Raw genomic sequence first — 21688 nt, 5'->3', positions numbered from 1 at the left:
CCCACGCTGCCTCTGTGCCCTGAACTTCGACAGGAACCACTGAACACTAATTGCAACCTCTGTCTTTCCCCGTCGTGCCTGCTTGAGTGTGGCAAATAGCCCCAGGATGGCTCACCTGAAGGTTAGCCTTCACGTTTGGGGGCAAACTGCAGAGAAGGTGGAGGAAGATACAATTGCCTTGCTTTGGGCTGCCTCTTCTTTCCTCTGGGCGTGAGAAGTATTTCAGAAGGGCATTTGTTAACTCCCCTGTCTTTGGCTGTGTGTGTCTGTATGTATGTAGCAAAGCGGACTCCTCGTCGCCACCCTTGTCACCAGGCTCTTGCTTACCTGGAGATACGGTTCACCCTGAGAGTTGGTTACGGGAGAGCAGCAACAATTGATCAGGGTTTTGTTTTTGTGTTTCACCAAAGCTTGTAAGGGCTGTGAGCCACCCTCGTGGCCCCAGCTTTTCTTTCCCTTCTGTTCCGAAGCCAGTAGAGCTGAATTCAGGTGAAGGGACTGGAAAAATGGACTCTCACTGCAGTGACTCTTAACCCACCTAATGTATTAGGTTATTAAGTATGAAATGTCCGATTTCCTTAAGTACTAAGTTTGACAGTTGATATCTCTGACATTTCACTTTGACACTTCTTATTTTTTGGGTTTTTTTGGGGTTTTTGTGTGTGTGTGTGTGTGTGTGAAGGTACATCCTCATTCTTTCAAACACATGTTTTGGCTTGTGATTATCTTTCAAATTTTTTTTAGAGCAATTTTTGTGAAACCATGCATAAGTCAAAAATTCTTGTTATTGTTTATATGAGTTCCATCGTGGAACCAGTGCAGCACAAACAGCTTGAAATATCGATGATGTATCTGGGAAGGATGTGGCTAATGAACGCACAATAAATCAATGGTTTGAGAAGTTCCGTTCTGGTGATTTTAATCTTGAAAATGAGCCACATGGGCGACCTGAGACCAAGGTGGATAATGATGAGCTGAAAGCTGTAGTGGAAGCGAATCCGTCTCAACCTACAAGTGAATTAGCAGCAAGGTTTGATATTACTATTCCAACAATATTGGGCCATTTGAAACAAATCAGCAAGGTAAAGAAGCTGGATAGATGGGTTCTGCATGAATTAAACAAACATCAGAAGAGAAATTGTCTTGAAGCTTGCCTTTCTTTGCTGTCACGACATAAAGTTGAACCATTTCTACATGGTATTGTATGTGATGAAAAATCGATTCTTTTTGAAAAGTGTTAGCATTCGACACAATGGTTGGATAAAGATGAAGTGCTGAAACAGTCCAAAACTGAATATTCATCAAAAAGAGCTAATGGTGTCTGTTTGGTGGTCCAGCACTGGTATTATCCACTACAGCTTCATGAAACCTGGTCAGTCGATTATAGCGGATGTCTGCTGCAGCCAATTGGATGAAATGATAAGGATGCTTGTGATCAAGTAGCCGAGATTGCTCAATAGAAACAGGCCAATCCTCTTGCAAGACAACACTCGACCTGGAAACTGTCATCTAGTGTATTGACCAGCCCTTTGCACCAACTGACTACTTCTTCCAGGCTTTGGACCATTTCTTGCAAGGAAAAAGATTCAGTTCTCAACAAGCTGTGGAAAATGCCTTTCTCAATTTCATCCATTCACTCTCCAGGCTTCTTCGCTGCTGGCATACACAAGCTACCGCTAAGATGGCAAAACTAGGTTTGCCATTTGATTAATGGTACTGCTTCTTGTTTGAGATGTAATAAACTGAACTTTTTTTTTTTTTTGAGACAGAGTCTCACTCTGTTGCCCAGGCTAGAGTGCTGTGGCGTCAGCCTAGCTCACAGCAACCTCAAACTCCTGGGCTCAGGCGATCCTTCTGCCTCAGCCTCCCGAGTAGCTGGGACTACAGGCACGTGCCACCATGCCCAACTAATTTTTTTTCTATATATATATATTTTAATTGTCCATCTAATTTCTTTCTATTTTTTTTTTTAGTAGAGACGGGGTCTCGCTCTTGCTCAGGCTGGTCTTGAACTCCTGAGCTCAAGCAATCCACCCGCCTCGGCCTCCCAGAGTGCTAGGATTACAGGCTTGAGCCACCGCGCCCGGCCTTAAACTGAACTTTTAATTTGATATCAGACATTTCAGATTTAATGACCTAATATTAACTTAGGAAGATGTCATCATTGTTGACTTTTTCTCCCTTAGGAGAGTGACACTTTTTACCCACCTTTTCTACTCTTTGGTGGGTTCTAACAGGTGCTTTTGTGACCAAGAATCTAGCTGGGAGTAGCAAAGGCCTCTGCCCCTGAAGTCTCAGGCTTGGAAGTTACCAAAGTGGGCTCAGATAAACTGTCATCTCCTGTTGCCAAGCTTGGGCTCTGGCAGCCCATCCGTCTTCCCCCAGCAGTGCTGAGGGTGGTTTTCATGGAGAAGGTACGTGCCAACTGAAGGGGCATACTTGTGTCCTGCCCACGGCTTCCCCAATGGAGGCTTCTGTGTACGCAGAACTGCTAGAGGCAGTCCTGTCCAGGTGAGTTCTGAGATTGAGACTGTGATGCTGGGACCTGAGGACTGGACAGTGGAATACTGGGGTCCTCTGGCCCTGAGAACATGCTGTGCAGGAGGGCTGGTTCTAGCGTTAGGATTCCTGGAAGCTAATTTGGCACGGCCTGTTTGATCTCTTTCCTGTGCTGCTGCTACACTGACAGCCTGATTCCATGGCTACTTCGGAAGACCCAGGCAAAGCAGATCCGGGTCAGAGGACCTTCCTGGCTGTGCAGTTACGCAGCACTTAGGGGTTGAGGACAGGATCAGCCAGAAGGAAGTAGTGGGAGGGCGCTTTCCCTCCTCTTGTGCAGGTGGCCCTCTGGGCCCGCTCGGGGTCTCTTCTGCCGCCCACAGGGCTTCTTGAGGCAGAGACTGTCTGTTGTCTTCCCATTGCTGGTGGGGAACCAGCTTCCCAGCCTCGCTGTGCCCTGACTCTGATGCCTGGTGAGAAAGCACCAGGATAAGTGGAAATCTGCTCATGGAGTGACAGAGCGGAGGCTTTCTGGAATGTGAGGCTGTATCTGCTGGAGCAAAGGCAAACGGTGGGCTTTCTGGGCAGATACTGCTGTGTGCTGTGTTCCTGCCCCCATCTCTCCAGTTTCTGTGAACCCAGAGGTGGTAATAGCTTTCTCAGAGCCCCTTGGTGGTTCTCTCTTCCAAATGCTGCTATTGGGAGCAGGTCAGCTCTTGGTGGGCAGTGTACCTCCTCCTAAATGCAGGCACTTGCTGGGACGAGTGTGACCTGGCATTTTCTGTTCACTCTGCCTAGGAGCTGTCACCATTCGCAAGTGGCATTATTTATGTTGTGCTGCTGTCCGTACCTGCACAAACCCTGGCGAGATGTGTGGGAAGGGGTGGCATGACTTAGCTTAGACCCACCCTCTCCTATCTTCACCTCTGCAGCCAGATTCGTTGGCTGATGTTCACTGCTCACTGTCTACCCCGTGAAAGGTAGAATTCAGTTTTGTCAGTAGTCTTTAAGTGTTCGTCCCAAACAAGTACGTTAGAAAAACCGTTTCCCCCTCCCTGTTCTCTCGTCTTACTTTTTTCTTCTCAGATTTCTCCCTTCCTAGAATGTCATCTCTGCTTAACACTAACGTTCACCTCTGTTTTTTGGAAGTGCAAAAATCTCAGTTTATGTCTGTTTACAGCTCTATTCACTGCTCATGGCAAGGGGGTCTGTATCCGTGGGTTGATTTCGTAGCTGATCAGAGGTTATGGCAGGCCTTGGCCCTGGCTCCCGCGGGAACACAAGGCTGCTTCCTCAGAGAGGAGACCCAGAGTCCACGTGGCTGGACTTAGTGATTAGCAGGTTAACTTCAAGTTTGCCTTAGAATTTAATTTTCAAAAGTACATTATCTCCGAGACCAATAGCGGGGAAAGGAAAGGGTATGGTTTGCCGTTGAAATCATGGTCAATACTTTCAGACCGTTGGTCTGGCTGGTCACAAGGCTGTTTGCTCTGACAGCATCAACCTCTTACATTTCCTCCCTTTCCTTTGTACCACTGGTCATTCCCTGGCCGAGGGACATCAAAGGTGCTGATTGGAGGTTATCAGAGTAAGGGGGGCGGGAAATGAGGGGAAACTGCCTGTCATTAACTGTGCTCTTTGACTTAAATGGAGGTGATGCTGGGGAAGCTGTTTTCTTTCAGTGAATAATAAAATCAGGTGACTGTTGTAAACCTGTCAGTGGCTGTGTGAACGAGAGGAACAAGACACACGACCACACGGCAGGTCTCGACAACCAGGCAGTACTGTGTGTTATGTGCCTACGTGGATGTGTATTTCCAGCTCGGTATGTGTACAGATGTGGATTATGCCAGAGCTTCTAGAGCTCGTTTTGGGTTCTGCATAAGGATCATGTGTTAAATTTTTCGTTTTCAATAAATGAATTTTATTTTTTATTTTTAAGAGGTTGCAGTCTTAAGTCTTTGTTTTATGCTTTTTTTTTTTTTTACATCACTCAGATCACTTTACTAGATCTTAGATTAAAATGTTTCTAGTTTATCCCACAGAGTCCATATGGGGGAGTAGTGCTAACAGTAGAACCATCCATGGAATTAAGACATGCCCACGAAGAAAGGGACCAGGACTTTTGTTTTCTGTTAGACAATCCTCCCCTCCCTAAATCTGCTTCTCTTGAAACCTTGAGTAGCAGTTTTTCAACCCCCTCTGTGCATACCAGATGAGCCCACATAACAGGTGGGGTGGCTAGTTCTGTGTGTCAACTTGGTTATTCAATCAAACATTAATCTAGGTGTTGCTGTGAAGATGTTTTGTAAATGTGGTTAATAGCTAATCAGTTGCCTTTAAGCAAAAGAGATTATTCTCAACAATGTGGATGGGCCATAGCCAATCAGTGTAAAGGCCTTTGGAGCAAAACTGAGGTTTCCTTAAAGGAGAAATTCTGCCTCAAAACCACACATCAGCTCCTGCCCGAGAACCCCTGGCCTATTGGCCTACCCTGTGAATTTAGGACTTGCCACCCCACAGTCACGGAAGCCAATTCCTTGATATCAGTAGGGGGGGTGTGTGTGTGTGTATGTGTGTGTGTATGTATCTCTCCTGTTGGTTCTGTTTCTCTGAAGAAACTCTGACAAAATAGGTAACACCCAGTTTTCTTGAAATGTGGAGATTGATTTCAGGACAGGACAGTGGAAGAAATGACTCTCCTTTCCTTTTTGTCGCTTTGTGAAAAAGACACACAACTCAAAATGCTTTTTTTCTACTCTCTAACAACCAACACAGAAGACTACTTTGACCCCAAAATATATGGGGATTTCTCCCCACCAGCAAGCAAGCAAGCAATTCTGCAGCAGATACCAATGGGTATCCTAAACTAAAATTAAAATCCTAAGCTCCCAGCCGATTGAAACAGGGAAACCTTAAAAGCTGACTTCCCAGCCCTGATGGGACAAGAGGTCAGACACGCCTCATTGTACCACCTCCCTTTTGTGGTTTAGGCCCGTCACCTGACCGGCATGAATGTTAAAATAGAGATCGTTAAGACTGACAGGATCGATTCTTTGTGGCAATAAGATACCAAATTATAAATAGATCCTAAGGCCATGCCAGGCAAGAGTTAAGTCTCACACTCTACACTTAAAGAATAAACCATGTTCTGACTGCCACAGGGTTTTTCTTTTTCTCTAGCAGCTGAACAAGCACCGGCCTTGAGATAAGCCATATTAAATCAATTCCAGCTCATCCACCCCCAGACACGGACCCCCTGTTCCACGAGCCGTAACTACAGCTTTGATTGGACAAGAGACTGATTTCTGTAACCTTCTCCTGATAAGAGTCCACAGGCCAGGGACTGGTTCTGGCCGCTTTAATAGAAGCTGTGCGCTTGAGTGCCTTGTGTCCTAAAAAGGCCTTTTGACATATAGGGCCTAATTGTAGTAGATCTAAATGTTCAGTCTCCACCCGAAATTGAACATGGGTCATATGTAACATGCATGTTTATCCAGTATGCATGTATCAGGACATGCTTCATGAATATTCACAGCTCCTCCTGTAACCTGTTGAATATGTATACTTGGCCAACCTGTTCGGCTTAAATTCCTTTCTCTCGAAGTGCCTGATCTTTGCCTGAGGCTATGCTTCCTAGCCTATTGGGATGGCCACATTGCAGGCTGTAACCCTTTACAAGAAATAAAGCTCTCCTTTCCACATTTATACCTGTGTGATTTTTAAGTTAACACCTCCAATTTAATTCTGGTACTGTCTACCTGGAGATAGCATCATATCCCACAGGTTGACAGCTCAGTCCCCAAGACTGCCCCCCTACTTCCAATGCCAGTTGCAAGCCCCAGGTTGTTTTACCTGTGCTCTGCCTGGCCAAAAATTGGGGTTCCCATGACCTCTTCCTTGGATTCGATTAACTTGCTAGAGCAGCTAATAGAACTCAGGGAAACACATGTACCAGTTTATTATGAAGAATATCACAAAAGGGTGCAGATGAAGGGTGTGAGCTTCCATGTCCTCCCGAGGTGCACCACCTCCAGGAACCACCCGGTGTTCAGCTGTCTGGAAGCTCTCTCAGCCTTGTCCTCTTGGGCTTTTTGTAGAGACTTCACTGGACAGGCACGATTGACAACTGTGTAGAATTGTGCCTGGACGAATAGGGTGTGCTCTAATACTAACAGACGGGAAACCCAGCAAGGCTTGTCCGTTCACATTCGTGGCCTCTCCATGCAGTATTCCTTCCTCCAGGGCATGGGGCAGGACCCTCTCTGGAATGAGGATCTCATGACCCACAATCAGACAAGGTAAGTCAGAGAATTTCTTTATGGCTAGCTCCAAGACAGAAAGGCCGGGGAAGATGCGAGTGTGTTTTCAGTTTCTATGACCTGCCTTAAGGAGAAATAACAGGGGCTATGGGAGTTATGAGCCAGGAACCATGGGCAAAACCCAGCATATGTGTATCATATATCACAGTCACACAGGATAGGAATGGCAGGACCATCTGAGCTGCCCCTTAGATTTGAAAACTAATCTTTGTTGACTATTGAATTGAAAAGCAGAAATGCTATTAAAGTATAACATTTTCCCAAGAAAGGAAGGTGGGGAATGTATTATGACTTTTCATTATTGGTATCATTTCTGGAACTGGAAGGTTGAAGGGATTCAGCGACTGTTCCAAGCCACCAACCAGTACGTGGCAGAATTGGGATCCACACGCAAGCCTTCTGGCCCCAGAAGCCGAGTGCTTCCCAAGGCCCCAGCTGCCTCCCTGTCTCTGCTGCAGCCTCAGGAGGGAGGTCTGCCTCGGGGGACTGCTGTAAGGGTTAGAGAGAACGTTAAAAAGTACCATATTTCATAGGCACAAAGGGCTTACTGAACGTTTTCTGAAATATTAGCTGACTTGAAAACCAAGACTTAGAAGGAGTTCTTACTGTTTTGCTGTCTATCCATTCTTTATGTGCATGTCCTACTCACTTTGTGCAGAGCACTCAACCCTCTCGTAGACCGAACACCTCTTCAAGTTTTTTTATTCCCGCTCACATTCATACCTAGTGGCTATAATTCCTTCTTGCATGGAGCCAGGCCCTCAAGGTATGTCCGCCGCACTGCTGGAGGCATAAACTTGAGTGGCAGCCGACCGAAATTTGGACCCTAAGCCCAGGGCTCTTTGCTAGGTAGGCTGGCTTCCTCGTACTTGGCCCGTTGCAGATGTTGTGCTAAGAAACCATGTGTCTTTAGTGGGTGCACTTTGCTAGACCCTTGGCCATTGGTCTCCTACCTTTTTTAAAAAAAATTTGGGTATAATTTACATACAATAAAATTCACCAGTTTTTTAAATGAACAGTTCAGTGTGTTTTGCGTGCAGTCGTGTGACTGCCATCTCAATGAAAATATAGAATGTTTCCTTTGCCCCCCAAATTTCCCTTGTGCCCCTTTGCAGTCAGTCCCATCTCTACACCACCCAGCCCTTGGCGACCACTAATCTATTTTTTTCTGTCTCTAGTTTTGGCTTTTCTAGAATGTCATTTAAATGGCACCATTATGTGTGTAGCCTTTGTGTCTGGCTTTTTCCACTTAAGATAATAATGCGTTTTATATTCAATTCATCCATGTTGTTACATGTCTGTATTTGTTTTCTTTTTACTGCTGAGCAGTATTCCATTGTGCAGATGAACCATCATTCGTTTATCCATTAGCCAGTTGATAGACGTTAGGGTGGCTTCAAACTTGTAGCTATTATGCATAAAGCCTCTCTAAATACTCTTGTGCAGGACTTTGTGTAGATACGTTTTTATTTCTCTTGGGTAAATACATAGGGGTGGAATTATGGGATTACATGGCAAGTGTGTGCTAACTTTATAAGAAAATGACAAATTGTTTTCCAAAGTGGCCATATCATTTTGTATTCCCACCAGCAATGTATACCTGACTGTGTGCTCACCTCACCTCCTTCTGTGAACATGGAACATTTTCAGGCCCTAGTCTGGCCGTCCCACCTTCTGGCCCCAGCCTGCTGTGCACGGCCCGTCCTCTGTAAGTCCTGCACTGCCACGCGTCACAGCTGCCCACCATTGCCCAAATACTCGAAACCTTCAGGCCTTCACTTTAGGTCATTCCCTTGGCCTCGCTGGCCCTTCTTTCTGTGCTGAATCTGAATATCAACTTTAAGACCCAGCTCAGGTGAATCCCTGGCCAGTTTAGTGGGAATTTACGACTCCCTCCTCAGCAATGCTGGCACATTCCTTCTCGGGTTAGCCTCATACCTACCTGTGCTAGAGAGAGGTCATTACTTGGCCACTTTCCCTAGATCGTCTGCTTGAGGGCACTGGTCAAGTCGGATTGGATCCCCCTCCACTGCCTGCCTGCAGAGGCTCATCATGTATTTGGAATTGTTTGGTTACTACTCAATTCAGTGTAATCTTCAATAGTGAATCGTGCCCTGGCCTGGTAAGAACGTGACGTCACTGTGTTTGTTTTGAGCTTTGCATCAATCTAACCAAGCACTTTCCTTGGTTGGACCCTATAGATTACTGAGAAATCTTGAGAAAATGTTAAAGATTGTCTTTTCTCAGCCTAGTCCCCGAGAAAGATCCAGCTCTTCCTTCGGTGAGATAGCCTGGGATCCTCCTCCCGATGGAGCAGGCAGAGGCTGCCCACGGACTTCCAAAGTCCGCCTTAGACACTGCCACGTGGGCGGTTGATTGGCACCTGAGCCCGGCGCCCTTGCAGGCTGGCACTTCAATTCATCGTGTTGTACGAAGAGGATGGGTTGGCAGTTCTACGCCAGCCTAGCTGCGGGCCCTGGGCCAGTCACTGCACATCTGAAAACTTTACATACTGGATCTTTTTTTCCTCTAGCTCTTTCAGAACCACCATACAAATCTTCAGCAGTTTTCCCCTCACTCTGCCCTTCCTCCACCCCAGATTCTTGCTTTTTGGGGGATTCCAGCCCAGGCCTGAGGCCTCCCTCTGAGATCTCAGGTGTCTCCCCCCAGAGCACTGCTTTGATTTTGGGAAAACACATGTGCCCTTTCTATAAAAGCTTCCAAAACACCCATGGGATGACGGCTGTGCAAACCGCCCTCACCCCACCAGCACCTGAAGGAAGCAGTTTCACAATTCTTGTGCCATTTGTCCTGAGTCCCAGCTGCCTTTCCCTGTCTGACAGAAAGGCCTTCTCCGCTCCTGAAACCACTGCTCACAGGGCGTGGTGAAAAGTCCTCACCCCGCCCCCTCCCTTCCTGCCACTCTCCTGTATCCGTGCTCCAGGTTGCTGTGTCACTCTTAAGGTCTGGCCCCCAAACTGGGAGGATTCCAGGAGAGGCCTGGAGTTGAGTCCCGGTGTGAGCAGACTCCCACCTCCCCAAATCTGCACACTCTGGCTCTATTAATGCACCTAGAATTAGAGCGATGTTCTTGGCTTGTTCTGAACTCAGCCCTCCAAGTTGCACTTGCTGCTATTCTTCGGGCGTCTGGTGTCCTGTTATGTGCAACTTGGTTTCATGAACCCAGGTGTAAAGTGTGTATCTTGAGTCCCACAGTTCTGGATTGGAATCCTGGCCCTGTTGCTTAGGAACTCCCCGTAAATTACTGACATAAATTATAGGCTGTTTAATTTCTCTGCGCCTCAGCTCCTCCATCTGTAAATGAAGATGATAATACTTATCTCAGGAGGTTTTTATGAGTATTAAATCAGACATGCTAAGTACTTGCACAGCGCCTGATGTACGGCGCGTACTCAGTAAGAGCTGGCAGTAGAGGTTGTGGCTGATGGTAGTGAGGGTTATTACGGTGAACTGTAAAATCTCCTGCCTGCTGTGTCAGACTCCGGACGTTTGCAACCAGAGCTCCAGTGGAAACCTTCCATCCTCCCAGGCTCAGCAAGCCGGGTCTTGATCCCAGATAGCCCCCTGGTGGCTAGTCCATGAAGGTGCAGGCTCAGGAGGACAAAGGGAAGGCGGGGTCTGCAGGCGAGAGAGGTGGCCGCTGGAGAGTGGGTCCCCACCCTGGAGAACGAGAGGCGGGTGCTGTGCGGAGAGCCCCAGGCTGGGTGTCAGACTGAGTTTGGGTCTCATCTCTGTGCAATTCTGGCTGTGAGACCTCAGACAAACCCTTCTCCTCCTCGGGCCATCGGGTAAGGCACATCAGGAATGCGGAGGGTGGCTCAGTGTTTCCCAGAGATGAACAGGGCCCCTGCACAGTCATTTTTTATCTGAATAGTTACGTATTTTCATGCATGTTAGAAAAAATCATAACTCTCAAATCCTTTACTTTATGGATATTATCGTTTTAAGATGAATAAAACATGTTTTTAAAAAATCTATATACATTTTAAAAATATTAAGTAAATAATAGTACAAGTGGTATTCTACCTGGGTACAAATTATTAATATAAAAGTGGTAAGCAAAACAATGGAAATTTGGGCAACTCTGGACTAGGTTATGTGTGATTTCCTGCACAGTCCTGATAAATTAATCCTACCTATATACTACCTGGTACATTACCTATCATAATAGCCACCATTTATTGTTAATGTTTCAATGAGCTTTACGTCTACATTTATTTCTCACAGCAATATAGACAGCTATTATTACTATTATTTACTATTTTCATTTTACTGAAAATCAAGAAGCCCAACTGAACTTTGACGAAGGCGCAAAGGAAATACAATGGAGAAAAGATGGTCTTTTCCACAAATGGTGCTGGAGCAACTGGACAGCCACATGTAACAAAATAAATCTAGACATAGACCTTCCATCTTTCACAAAAATTAACTTAAAATGGATCTCAGACCTAAATGTACAATGCAAAACTATAAATCTCCTAGAAGATATCATAGGAGAAAACCTAGATGACCTTGGGTATAGTGATGACTTTTTAGATAAGACACCAAAGGCACAATCCAGAAAAGATATAATTGATAAGCTGGACTTCATTAAAATGAAAAACTTGTGCTCTGCGAAGGGCGACGTCAAGAGAACAAGAAGACAAGCCACAGACTGGAAGAAGATATTTGCACCAAAGATGCATCTGATAGAAGACTGTTGTCCAAAATATACAAAGAGTTCTTAAAACTCAACAATAAGACAACAAAAAAAACCCAGTTAAAAAATGGGCCAAACATCCTACAGTTACCTTGCTAAAGAAGATACATAGATGCCAAAAAAGCATATGAAAAGTTACTCCACATCATATGTCATTAGGGAAATGCAAATTAAAACAATGATGAGCTACCATTACACACCCATTAGAATGGCCAAAATCCAGACCACTGACAGCACCAAATGCTGGTGAGGCTGTGAAGCAACAGGAACTCTCATTTGCTGGTGGGAATGCAAAATGGTTCAGACACTTTGGGAGACAGTTTGGTAGTTTCTTATAAAACTAAACATACTCTTGCCATACAATCCAATAATCTCACTCCTTGGTATTTACCCAAAGGTATTGAAAACTTATATCCACACAAAACCTGCACATGGATGTTTATAGCAGCTCTATTTATAATTGTCAAAAATCAGAAGCAACCAAGATGTCCTTCAGAAGGTGAATGGACAAATAAACTGTGGTACATCCAGACAATGGAATATCATTCAGTGCTAAAAAGAAATGAGCTATCAAGCCATGAAAAGACATGGAGGAGCCTTAATTATATTGCTAAGTGAAAGAAGCCAATCTGAAAATGCTATGTATGATATGATTCCAATTATAGGACATTCTGGAAAAGGCAAAACTATGGAGACAGTAAATAGATCAGTGGTTGCCACGGGTTTTGGGGAAGGAGGGGTGAATAGACAGAACACAGAGGAGTTTTAGAGCAGTGAAACTACTCTGTATACTATAAAGGTAGATACGTGTCATTATACATCCGTGCAAACCCATAGAATGTGCAACACCAAGAGTAAACCCTAATGGAAACTATGGACTTTAGGTAATAATGATGCATCAACATAGCTTCATCAATTGCAAGAAATACACCACTCTGGTGGGAGGATGTTAATAGGGTGGAGGTACATGAGTGGGGGCAGAGAGCATCTAGGCTATCTCTGTACCTTCCACTTCATTTTGCTGTGAATTTAAAACTGCGCTAAAAAAAAAATGATACCTTAAAAAACAACGAGAGGACAAGTCATACCTGTTCCAGGCCACATAATTAGTGTATGACACTGTGCAACAACAGACTTGCAAGCCCAGAGCTACAGTCTGCGGTGGTGTCCCCCACGGATGTGCCTCCTCTGCCCAGCTGGACTGGGAACTCGCCGCCAGGGACTGGGCTTTCCAGCGGTTGCCCAGTGATGTCACGTGCAGCTGGGCCGCAGGTGAGCTGTGGAGTAGCAGCCACAGGCTGATTCTGGGTCCCAGGAGGGCTGGCTTCCGAAAACCTGTGATGGTAAACTCCTCGCTCCAACTAGTGCCATGCGGTGCAGAGTGCTGGCTGGGGGCAGGCGTCCCCAAGTCTCGTCCTGGGCCTCTGGCTAATCTGCTGGTCAGTGGACTCATCACTCAGAGCCTTAGTTTCCCCATCTTTAAACCGAGGGGCTCGAACCACTGCAGACAGAGTTGGAGGCCTTTTTCCCAATAGTTTCCTGTGCCCCAGCCCCAGAGGTTCTGATCTGTGGCGGGTAGGGCTCAGGAATCTAGTTTTGTAGCTTTGCCAGGCTGGGAGTCACTGTGCTTGATGACCTCTAGGAACCCTTCCAGCTCCCAAATTCCATGAATCTTGGCTTAGAAGGGCCTGTGGACCCTCATGTGGTTCCCCTGACGCAACCTCAAACAGGCTAAGTGACACAGAAAATAACAGTAAAAAAGATACTTTATTGTTAAAAAAAAAAATCCCAACTCACATGACCAATGAAACCATGCGTCCTGTCACTTGCGCTCACAGTCACGCGCACAGCCGCAAGCCACTCACACAAACGGGCTCTCGCCCACACAGCTCCCTGGCGCTGTGCAGCAGCCCTGTGGGCGAGTCTCCATTGCTCTTCCCTTTGACTTTTGTCTCCAGAAACAGCACACGTGAAAAGGCAGTGGACCCGGGGGAGGAAGTGTGAGGCCACCAGAAGCCACAGTGGCTCCTGGTCTCCACCACTCCTCGCTACATACACTCTACACATGTGTACACACGTACTGTCCATGGGCACCCACATGTGTAGACACGTGCCCACATTGACCCTCCATGCATAGGGCTGAGTCACTGCAGGTAACACTTGACTGGCAGGCGTCTGAGCCGTAGGGGCAGGAGAGGGCAGGGCGTCCAGCCTGGACACTCCGCTGTCCCTCTGCCTGCCTCCACCCTGCCCCGAGTGGAAGCTCTGAGTTCCTTGTGTCCAGAAAAGAAAAGTCCATTTGCGGAAACTCCTCCAGACAGCAAGGTCGAAAAGTGCCTAAGAATTTTCAAAATGAAGAATTATTTCCTTCCTGCCTTTGGCCAAAAGTGCCTGGGAACCTGGGGGTGAAGAACCCAGAGTTCCGTGAGGTCTGAATTCTTTAACAAAGAAGGTTCGGGGCTATGCAGAATCCTGGCGGGCCCCGGCTGGTGGAAAGTCGTGTGACTTCCAGAGGCGCGTGAGTTGCTCTGAATCTGGGCTGGAGGAGCAGGACCTCTGGGAGACGAGGCCCAGGTGATACTCCCAGAGCCGGTGTCGCCCTTATCCCCGGTGCCTAGTGCATTGTCTGACACTTGACAAACAGATGTACCAAAGAGGCAGAGCACACAGGTGGCTTTTGTGCCTGCTCACCCGCTGCCTACTTCTCAGCTCCCGGAGGACACGGAGTGGCCCTCTCTAGCGCGTCTCTGCGGCAGGTGCAGTGGTTGCCTGTCAGGCACGAACCGCCTGCCTCCACGATGGCGCTGTGGGCAGGTGTACGAACGAGCACAGCTGTTCAGGCCCTGCCTGCCAGACCGGAGACGGCCTGTCTCTCGCCCGCCCCGGGAGTCGGGTGCTCCTGGCTTTCCAGGTAACTGCTCTATGCATCCCCCTCTCCTGGGGCCCCCCCATACTGTTTCTGGAGCTCCACCCTCAGCTTCCCTCTACCCTCAGGGACTAGCTGGGGGACCTGAAGAGCGCATTTCATGGGATGGCAGCCTGGACTGGGGGTGGGGGCTTCCCTCCCACTCTCCCAGCCACACTCAGCTCACTGCCGACAAGACAGGAAGAAGGTGCCAAGTCCTTGGCCTCCCACCTGCCCTGCTCTGAGAACGGGGAGCTAGAACATGACCTCCTCACAGCTCCCATAGTCACTCTCCACCATGTCAGAGCCCTCATAGTTGGGGGGTGCCCGGGGCTGGCCCCGGCCTCCTAGGGGCGCCCCCTCTGCCTCGCAGTCAGCGTAAGAGGGCCCAGCCCGGCTGAGCCGCATGCTCACCCCCTTGTAGCCCCCCTCTGCCAGGCAGGGCCCGGCCCCGCCCTGCCGGAACTGTGAGTGGTAGTAGCTGACGGCTGTGTACTCGTTGAGACAGGGGGCCAGCAGGCGCTCCCGGGGGCTGGGGGGCCGTGAAGGCATCAGGTCTTCCAGGTTCTGGTTGCTGTAACGGGGTGGGAGAGGTGCTCGCTTGTTCTCCACCTCCAGGGGGAAGGGGAAGCCCCCATAGAGGCCAGCAGGCTCTGGCATCGCCGCTGGGGTCGAGTGGCGGTGAGGCGAGGGTGGCAGAGGGCCCTGGGTCACTGCAGAGTGGGGGTATGCCCAGCCGTCCTTCCTGGAGTAGGTAGGGGGCCAGACCATGGCTCTGCCTGGGTACGCTGAAAGGGAACAGCAAGACAGGGTGAGTGCTGAGTTTCCCTGAAGGTTCCCGCTGGCCCTATAGCTGCTACATGTAACTTGGCATGTGGCAGAGATGGCCCCAGGCGTGGGTGGGTATGTGGCCCATCTCTGTATGTTGTCTGTGGCAGTTTAGGTTGATACATAGAATCCAGTAGGCGCAAGTTCAAGGCTAGAGGTTAACCCAAAGGCCACCCATCCTGCACATCTCTGCCATTGAGCTGGGGGTCAGTGAACAGGGAAGACTGTGGGTGGCTCCATGCAGCCCACCCCATGCTGGGTATGGCAACCCCAGCCCAAGTCCTACGGGTTGGGGGTTCTTCTCTTTAACTGAAGGAGACACAGTTTGGACTCGGAGGTGTGAGAGTGCTATCTCACAGAGCCATGAAATGAGATGTGGCTTGGAAATCAGAAGACCAGACAGAGTCCTTGGTCCTAGCCCTGTGTCTGCTACTGAATAGTTGAGTGAGTTCAAACAAGTCACTTCATCTTTATGGACCCCTATCCATGAATAGTTGAAATGCTTTACAAATTCACCTCCTTTTGAGCAGAGATGAGAGGAGGGTGAAGTTCCCTCCACTAGGCCTGCCAGGTCTGGCCCGAGGCTGCTGCATCTCCAGATTTGGCAGCCAGAAGCCTGGACCACTGCTTCTCTTTCCCTTCCCACAAAAGCACAGATGTACAGAAGTCCCCTTTCCATTCCAGAGATTCTGCCCAACCCTATCCAGGATCTACAAGTTCCTTCCATGCACATCAATCTCACGGAGGGACATGGAATTTAGACGAGTGGATCATAGTGCAACAGAATGAGCCACAGACTCTGAGTCAAGAGACACCCCCTCCCATCAATCCCAGAGGCTAAGGGCCTCCAGCTGTACTGACCCATCTCCTCGCCTGACCAGGTTCTCTTGATGATGGACTCATTGCTGGAGTGCGAAGGCGCCACGGCAGGGGGGAGTCTGGGAGGCACGCTGCAGACCACCGGCCGTTGCTTAGAGTTGGGTCCAAACGTGACGAGCTCATTCTGAAGGGAGGTCTTGTTGGGCTCCGGTTGGTTCAAGTTGTTGCAGGAGCCAGTGCTCAACGGGTTGAGCTCGATGGCAGGCATGGGCTGGGTGTCAACACCAATGCTCCTGGCCAAGAGGTCCGGGTCCTCCATGGCCACAGGCTTGTGAGACTTGCAGCGGCGGCAGTAGAAGAGAAGCCCAGCGGTGCTCACGACGATGAGTGCTATGGCTACCACGATGATCAGTAACTCCTGCTGCCCCCAGTCCCCCTTTGTGATCTCGGGAGTGACCAGGCAGTGCCCTTCTGAGCATCCCCGTGCCTCCATTTCACACCTGCAGAGACAGAGCAGCAGGCAGGGGCCGAGGCATTATACTGCCCTTTCCATGTCCCCTCTTACAAACATCTGTGGGCTAGAGACCTCTGCCCTCAAGGCTTCCCTCTCCCATTCTTCAACCACACACACAAAGATTATGAAACTTATCAACATCAGCACTTTCCATCTTCTGCCAGTAAAGTATGGCCCTCATTTGTGACCGTGAGGATCTGGGTTCAGGGCATGACTATTATTTTCCACCAATGGGATCTAGGCATTAGACATAGTCTCCACCAATGAGGTCAGATTCCCACCCGTACTGCTGCAGTAGAGACATGGCAATAATGTCAGGGTCCCAGACACAAGTCAGCAGTTGCCCAGCAACGGTAACCAGGCACCAAGGTTACCTGCTGCTCTTCACTAGGAGGTCACAGGAGCCCAGCATGGTCCTGCACCTTGAACTTCCTCAGGGAAAGCACTTTAAACTATATGGCCTCCCAGGGCACCTCCAGCCTGGTCTTCCATGGTGTAAGGCTCCCAGGACACTTCTATGGCCAGTTTTATGTACTTTTGAGGGATATTGGGAAAGCTTCCTCCATCCCACTTAATTCCAAAGCATCTCCCAGTGCCGGAAATTTCATCCCCAATAGAATGGATGGATAGATAGCATTCCCTACTGCAAAGTAGGGCAGGAAATGCCAGTTGCTGAGAAAAAGGACTTGGATCATCAACACACCAGGTAATCTTGGGCAAGCCCTTTCCCTGTCTGGGCCTCAGTTTCCCCATCTGTACAATGAGTGGGTAGCCCCAACATTGGCTCTTATAGCCAGGCTGACAGCAAGGGGATCCCTTAGGAGCTTGTATTAAAAATAGAATCCAGGCCCATTCTTGGAGATTGTGATTCAATTGGTCTAGGTTGGGTCCAGGAATCTATATTTTTTACAAGTCTCCCTCATGATTTTTTAAAGGTGTCCAAGTTTGGGAGCCATAAAACCAGATAATTGCCAAAGTCTCTTTACCTCTAGGATTCTAGGAATGACTCTCTTTCCCTTGCAGCTGCTACAGCCCTGCACGGCACAAGGCACACACAGCTTGCGGTGGGGCTCCAGACACAGCAGTGCCTGTACCACGTGGAATCACTTTCCCCAGGCCACTTTCTGGGAAGACCAGAGTAAGAGAACAAGAACTTCAGCCCTTTTCACACTGCAGCAAAGATCAGAACTACCTGAGGAGCTGGTTCAAAGTGCAGATTCGTAAGCCTCCACTCCTGAGTCTAATTCAGTAGGTTCAGAATAGGGCTTGAGAAATCTCCCTCCTCCCAAAGCGTTCTGATGCAGGTGGTTGGAGGGAAAAGACTTAACATGTGCAAGAGGCCTAAAGGTCAGGTCTCTGGAGCACTCAGCTCCTAGCCTCCCACTAGCCTTTCTAGAGGTCAGAGTGCACAGGTCATTCCCGAATGGTGCCACACCCAGGGTGAGGAGCCAGTGGCGGGCGGCCTCTGCTGGACTCACCTGTCGCCCGTGTAAGGGTGGGGGCAGTTACAGGAAGCTCCTTCAGGGGAGGAGATGCAAGTTCCACCTTCCAGGCAGGGTGCAGAAGTGCAGTTCTCCCTTCCTCGTTCACAGTGCTTCCCAGAGAACTGGGGGGGACACCTGCAGGTGTAGCCTGGGAGAAAGAGGAGGAAGGTGAGGAACGCACCGGCCTAGCAATTAGGGGAGGCCCTGGCGCATGTGCAGACCCATGTGTTCACGCAGCCACTCGGTCACCATTGACTTGCTGAGGGCCTCCTCTGTGCCCAGCACTGCGCCGGGCACTGGTGCCCCACCGAGCAAGAGCACTCGGTTCTTGCCCTCAAACGACTTACACTCCAGCAGAGAAAACAGTCACTTAAAGATTAGGAATGAACAGAATAATACTAATAAACACTTGATTAGTGCTAGTCACTGTTCTAAGAATCTTCATATATTGGTTCATTTGATCCTCATGGCGACCCTGACATTGGTTACTGTTACCATCCTCATCAGGGACGGGCACAGGGAGATGGCAGATGAGAGAAGGAGGCACAGAGAACCGATGACATTTGCTCAAGGTTGCACAGCTAGTCAATGGCAAAACTGGGGTTCAAACCTACACAGTTATCTATTAATATTATACTATATTAGCATCTCAGTCATTACGATAAAATTGGTTTCATTGAAGGGAAACGTCGGGAGTGGGAGGCTGGCTGAGTCTCAGGACCAGGGAGATACTTCAATTGAAATCTGAAGGGTGAGTAGAAATGAGGCAGGCAGGAAGGCAGAGGGGTGGAGAGGAAGGTGTTTCAGGCCGAGGAGGAGAGTGTGCAGAGGCTTGAGAGAGGGTGTGTCGTGCTCCAGGAGCTAAAACCACAGGGTGGGCCAGGCTGGCGAGGAACATAGGGAGTGTGGGGGAGCCACGTGCAGGGATTTGGACTCTATTGCATCCTGACAGCTGGGGGTGCGGCACCCCGGAGTGGTTCTCCGCAGGGGAGTGGCATGCACAGTTCTGCGTTGGATAAGGATCACACTGGCTCCTGCTGCAAGGAGGAAGTGGGGGGAGAAGCTGGAGAACAGGGAGGTGGCTGGTGCTAGAGAAAAGCTGAGAGGTGATGGGAGCTTGGCTCAGAGGGACAGCAGTGGGGATGCAGAGAAGTGATGGACTCCTTGGATATTTTACGGGTAGAAACGATAGCATGATTAGCCATCAAAAATCAGAAAATAGGATGAGGCCAAGTATTGACAGGCACTTGGGTACATGGGAACCTCACGCTCTGCGGATGAAATATAGACTGCTGCGGCCATGCTGAGAGCAATTTAGCTCTATTTAGTAAAAATAACTATTTGCATACTGTGAATATGTGAATTCCACCCCTGGGTGCGGGGTATGCGTGTGTGTGAAGGAAACTGTCACACAGGATCATAAGGAGACACATAGGAGGATGTTCGCTGCAGCACCATTGATGGAGATGAGCATTTGAAGCCGCCAGGATGTGTATCACTGCAAGGGTGAAGAAGAAAACTGTGAGCGCATGCACACCACGGAGTACAGAGCCACGATTAAAAGCAATGAATAAGAATTGCTTATGGCAGCAGGGACAGACCTCAAAAATATGTTGCTGAGTGAAAGTGTAAACAATTTTATACCGCTTACATAAATTAAAAATTGAAGCATGTGAACACAGTAATATGCATCTTGCAAGAACTCATTCAAAAACTTTAAATGTTTGCCTTGAGAGTTGGGGGAGGGGAAAGGAGTGGAGTACAGGTTAAAGGGGAATGAAAAAGAGACTTTGCATGGACTAGTGATGACACTAAGGTGTGCAATTAACTCAATCCTCTGTACCCAACGTCCCCACTTGTGTCCACCCGTATCCCAAAAAAATTAGAAAGGAAGTTTTTGTTAAGGGAGAAGGAAGACTCCTGGCTTCCCTTACTGTAGACCTAGCAGATCCCAACCTGCTACTCACAGGATAGTAAGGGGAAGAGAGGGAAATATGGAATCGGGAGGCAGGAGTTCTGCGCCCTAACACGCCCCTGCCACTTAAGAGCCACGTGGCCTGGGACAAGTTCCTTTCCCTCTCTGGGTATCCCTTCCCGCCCAGCAGGTTCCTGAGCTATAAAATGGAGCTCTCTTCCTCCTTCCCTTCCTCATGGGACTGCGGTGAAGGAACTTGCTTGTAAGCTCTCTGGTGACATATGATTGTCAGGTCAACATGTCAGGGTCCTCCGAAGAGCCTTCTGGGGTAGACCTGGGGGCCAGCCCTTGCCCCGGCCCTTACCTGCTCCGGGGGCCTGCGAGCACTTCCCCCCATTGAGACATGGGTTCTGGACACAGTCGTCACTGTGGAGGCAGCACTGGGTCAGGGCCTGTGTCTCCAGCAGGCCTGCCATTGTCTTGCCCTGGGACAGCAGCTCCAGTGCCTCTCCGTTGACCAATACAGCATCCAGGCAGCCTTCGAAGCCCTGGGAGACATTTGAGGAAGAAGGCGAGAGGATGAGCCCGCCCAGCAAGACGTGTCTTTCAGGCCTCGGACTCCAGCAGTTCTCTGGGACCACAAGGAAGGCGTCGCCCACGCTGTCAACCAACAGGCGAATGGAGGTGTCCATCTGCTCCACCAGGATGGAGTGCCACTCTTGGTCATTCACGTGGCGCCGGGAGGAGAGGTTTCCATAGTAACCTCCTGAACAGTGATATTCCAGCTGGGGCACCCCTTTGGCCAGCTGTAAAGAAACCCCAAATAGCCATCAGCAAAGCCAGCAAGTCCCTGTAAACCTGCTAACAGGCTGCCAGTTCAAAGAATGTTTGCGTTTTCATGGGTAAGAGGGATAGTGTTCGGTGATTTTCAAGGCTATTTTAGACATTGCATTTGTACAGCATAAAAGCCCTCAAAGTCCTCTCCTGCCCGTGGTCATTTGGCCTCACCACATTCCATGGGATGGTCTGGGTGTGGGTGACATCTCCATTTCCCACATGAGGAAACTGAGGCTCAGAGATGCCTTGCTGATCAAGACTCCGTGTTTTAGGTTCTTCTTCGCAGGCCTTATAAATATTGGCCTTCGGGGATTCAAAAAACTTCCCTCTCATTCCCACTTTCTCACTCAACAGTTCAGCAGTTCTCAAAGTGGGTCTCCAAGACTTTTTCAGGGGATCCACAAGGAAAAACTATTTGATTATAATCCTAAGACTTTGTTTGCCTTTTTTACCCTTGTTTTCTCTCAAATACACAGTGGAGTCTTACAGACACATGCTGTCGTAACAGATGAATGCAGAAGTCGATGTGAGAAGCCAGCTATACTCTATTAAGCCAGACGTAAGAGCGGCTCACCAAAATGCAAAACAATGCCACTCTTCTTTTTTATTTTGGAAAATGTAATTATTTTTCATAAAAATATAGTATTTATGGGAAAACACAATAGGTTTCTCATTATTTTTAAATAAATTAATAAATGTTTTACAGTCTCAGTTTTAATTTCTAATTCTGAAAATGTCAATATATCTAACCCACAGAAATAAAACTTCCCTGGGATCTTCAATCATTTTTAAGAGGGTATAAAGTCCTGAAATCAAAAAGTCTGAGACCCTCTGGGTTAAAACAT

General features: G+C 48.5%; 1 protein-coding gene across 1 annotated transcript in view; it reads right to left on the bottom strand.

The window, feature by feature from the left end:
* Positions 1-13289: 13289 nt before the first annotated feature.
* FAT2 (FAT atypical cadherin 2) overlaps positions 13290-21688 on the bottom strand; it is a 58756-nt gene continuing 50357 nt past the window's right edge. The window contains exons 20-23 of the mRNA XM_012658260.1: positions 20371-20812; positions 18086-18239; positions 16136-16593; positions 13290-15234 (exon numbers count right to left, since the gene is read on the bottom strand). Coding sequence (XP_012513714.1) covers positions 14702-15234; positions 16136-16593; positions 18086-18239; positions 20371-20812 — 1587 coding nt within the window. The 3' untranslated portion in view covers positions 13290-14701. The remainder of the gene's footprint in view (positions 15235-16135; positions 16594-18085; positions 18240-20370; positions 20813-21688) is intronic.

Source organism: Propithecus coquereli, unplaced genomic scaffold, assembly GCF_000956105.1.
Source record: "Propithecus coquereli isolate 6110/MARCELLA unplaced genomic scaffold, Pcoq_1.0 Scaffold58, whole genome shotgun sequence".
Lineage (NCBI taxonomy): Eukaryota > Metazoa > Chordata > Mammalia > Primates > Indriidae > Propithecus > Propithecus coquereli.
This window is presented reverse-complemented; position numbering and strand designations above follow the sequence as displayed.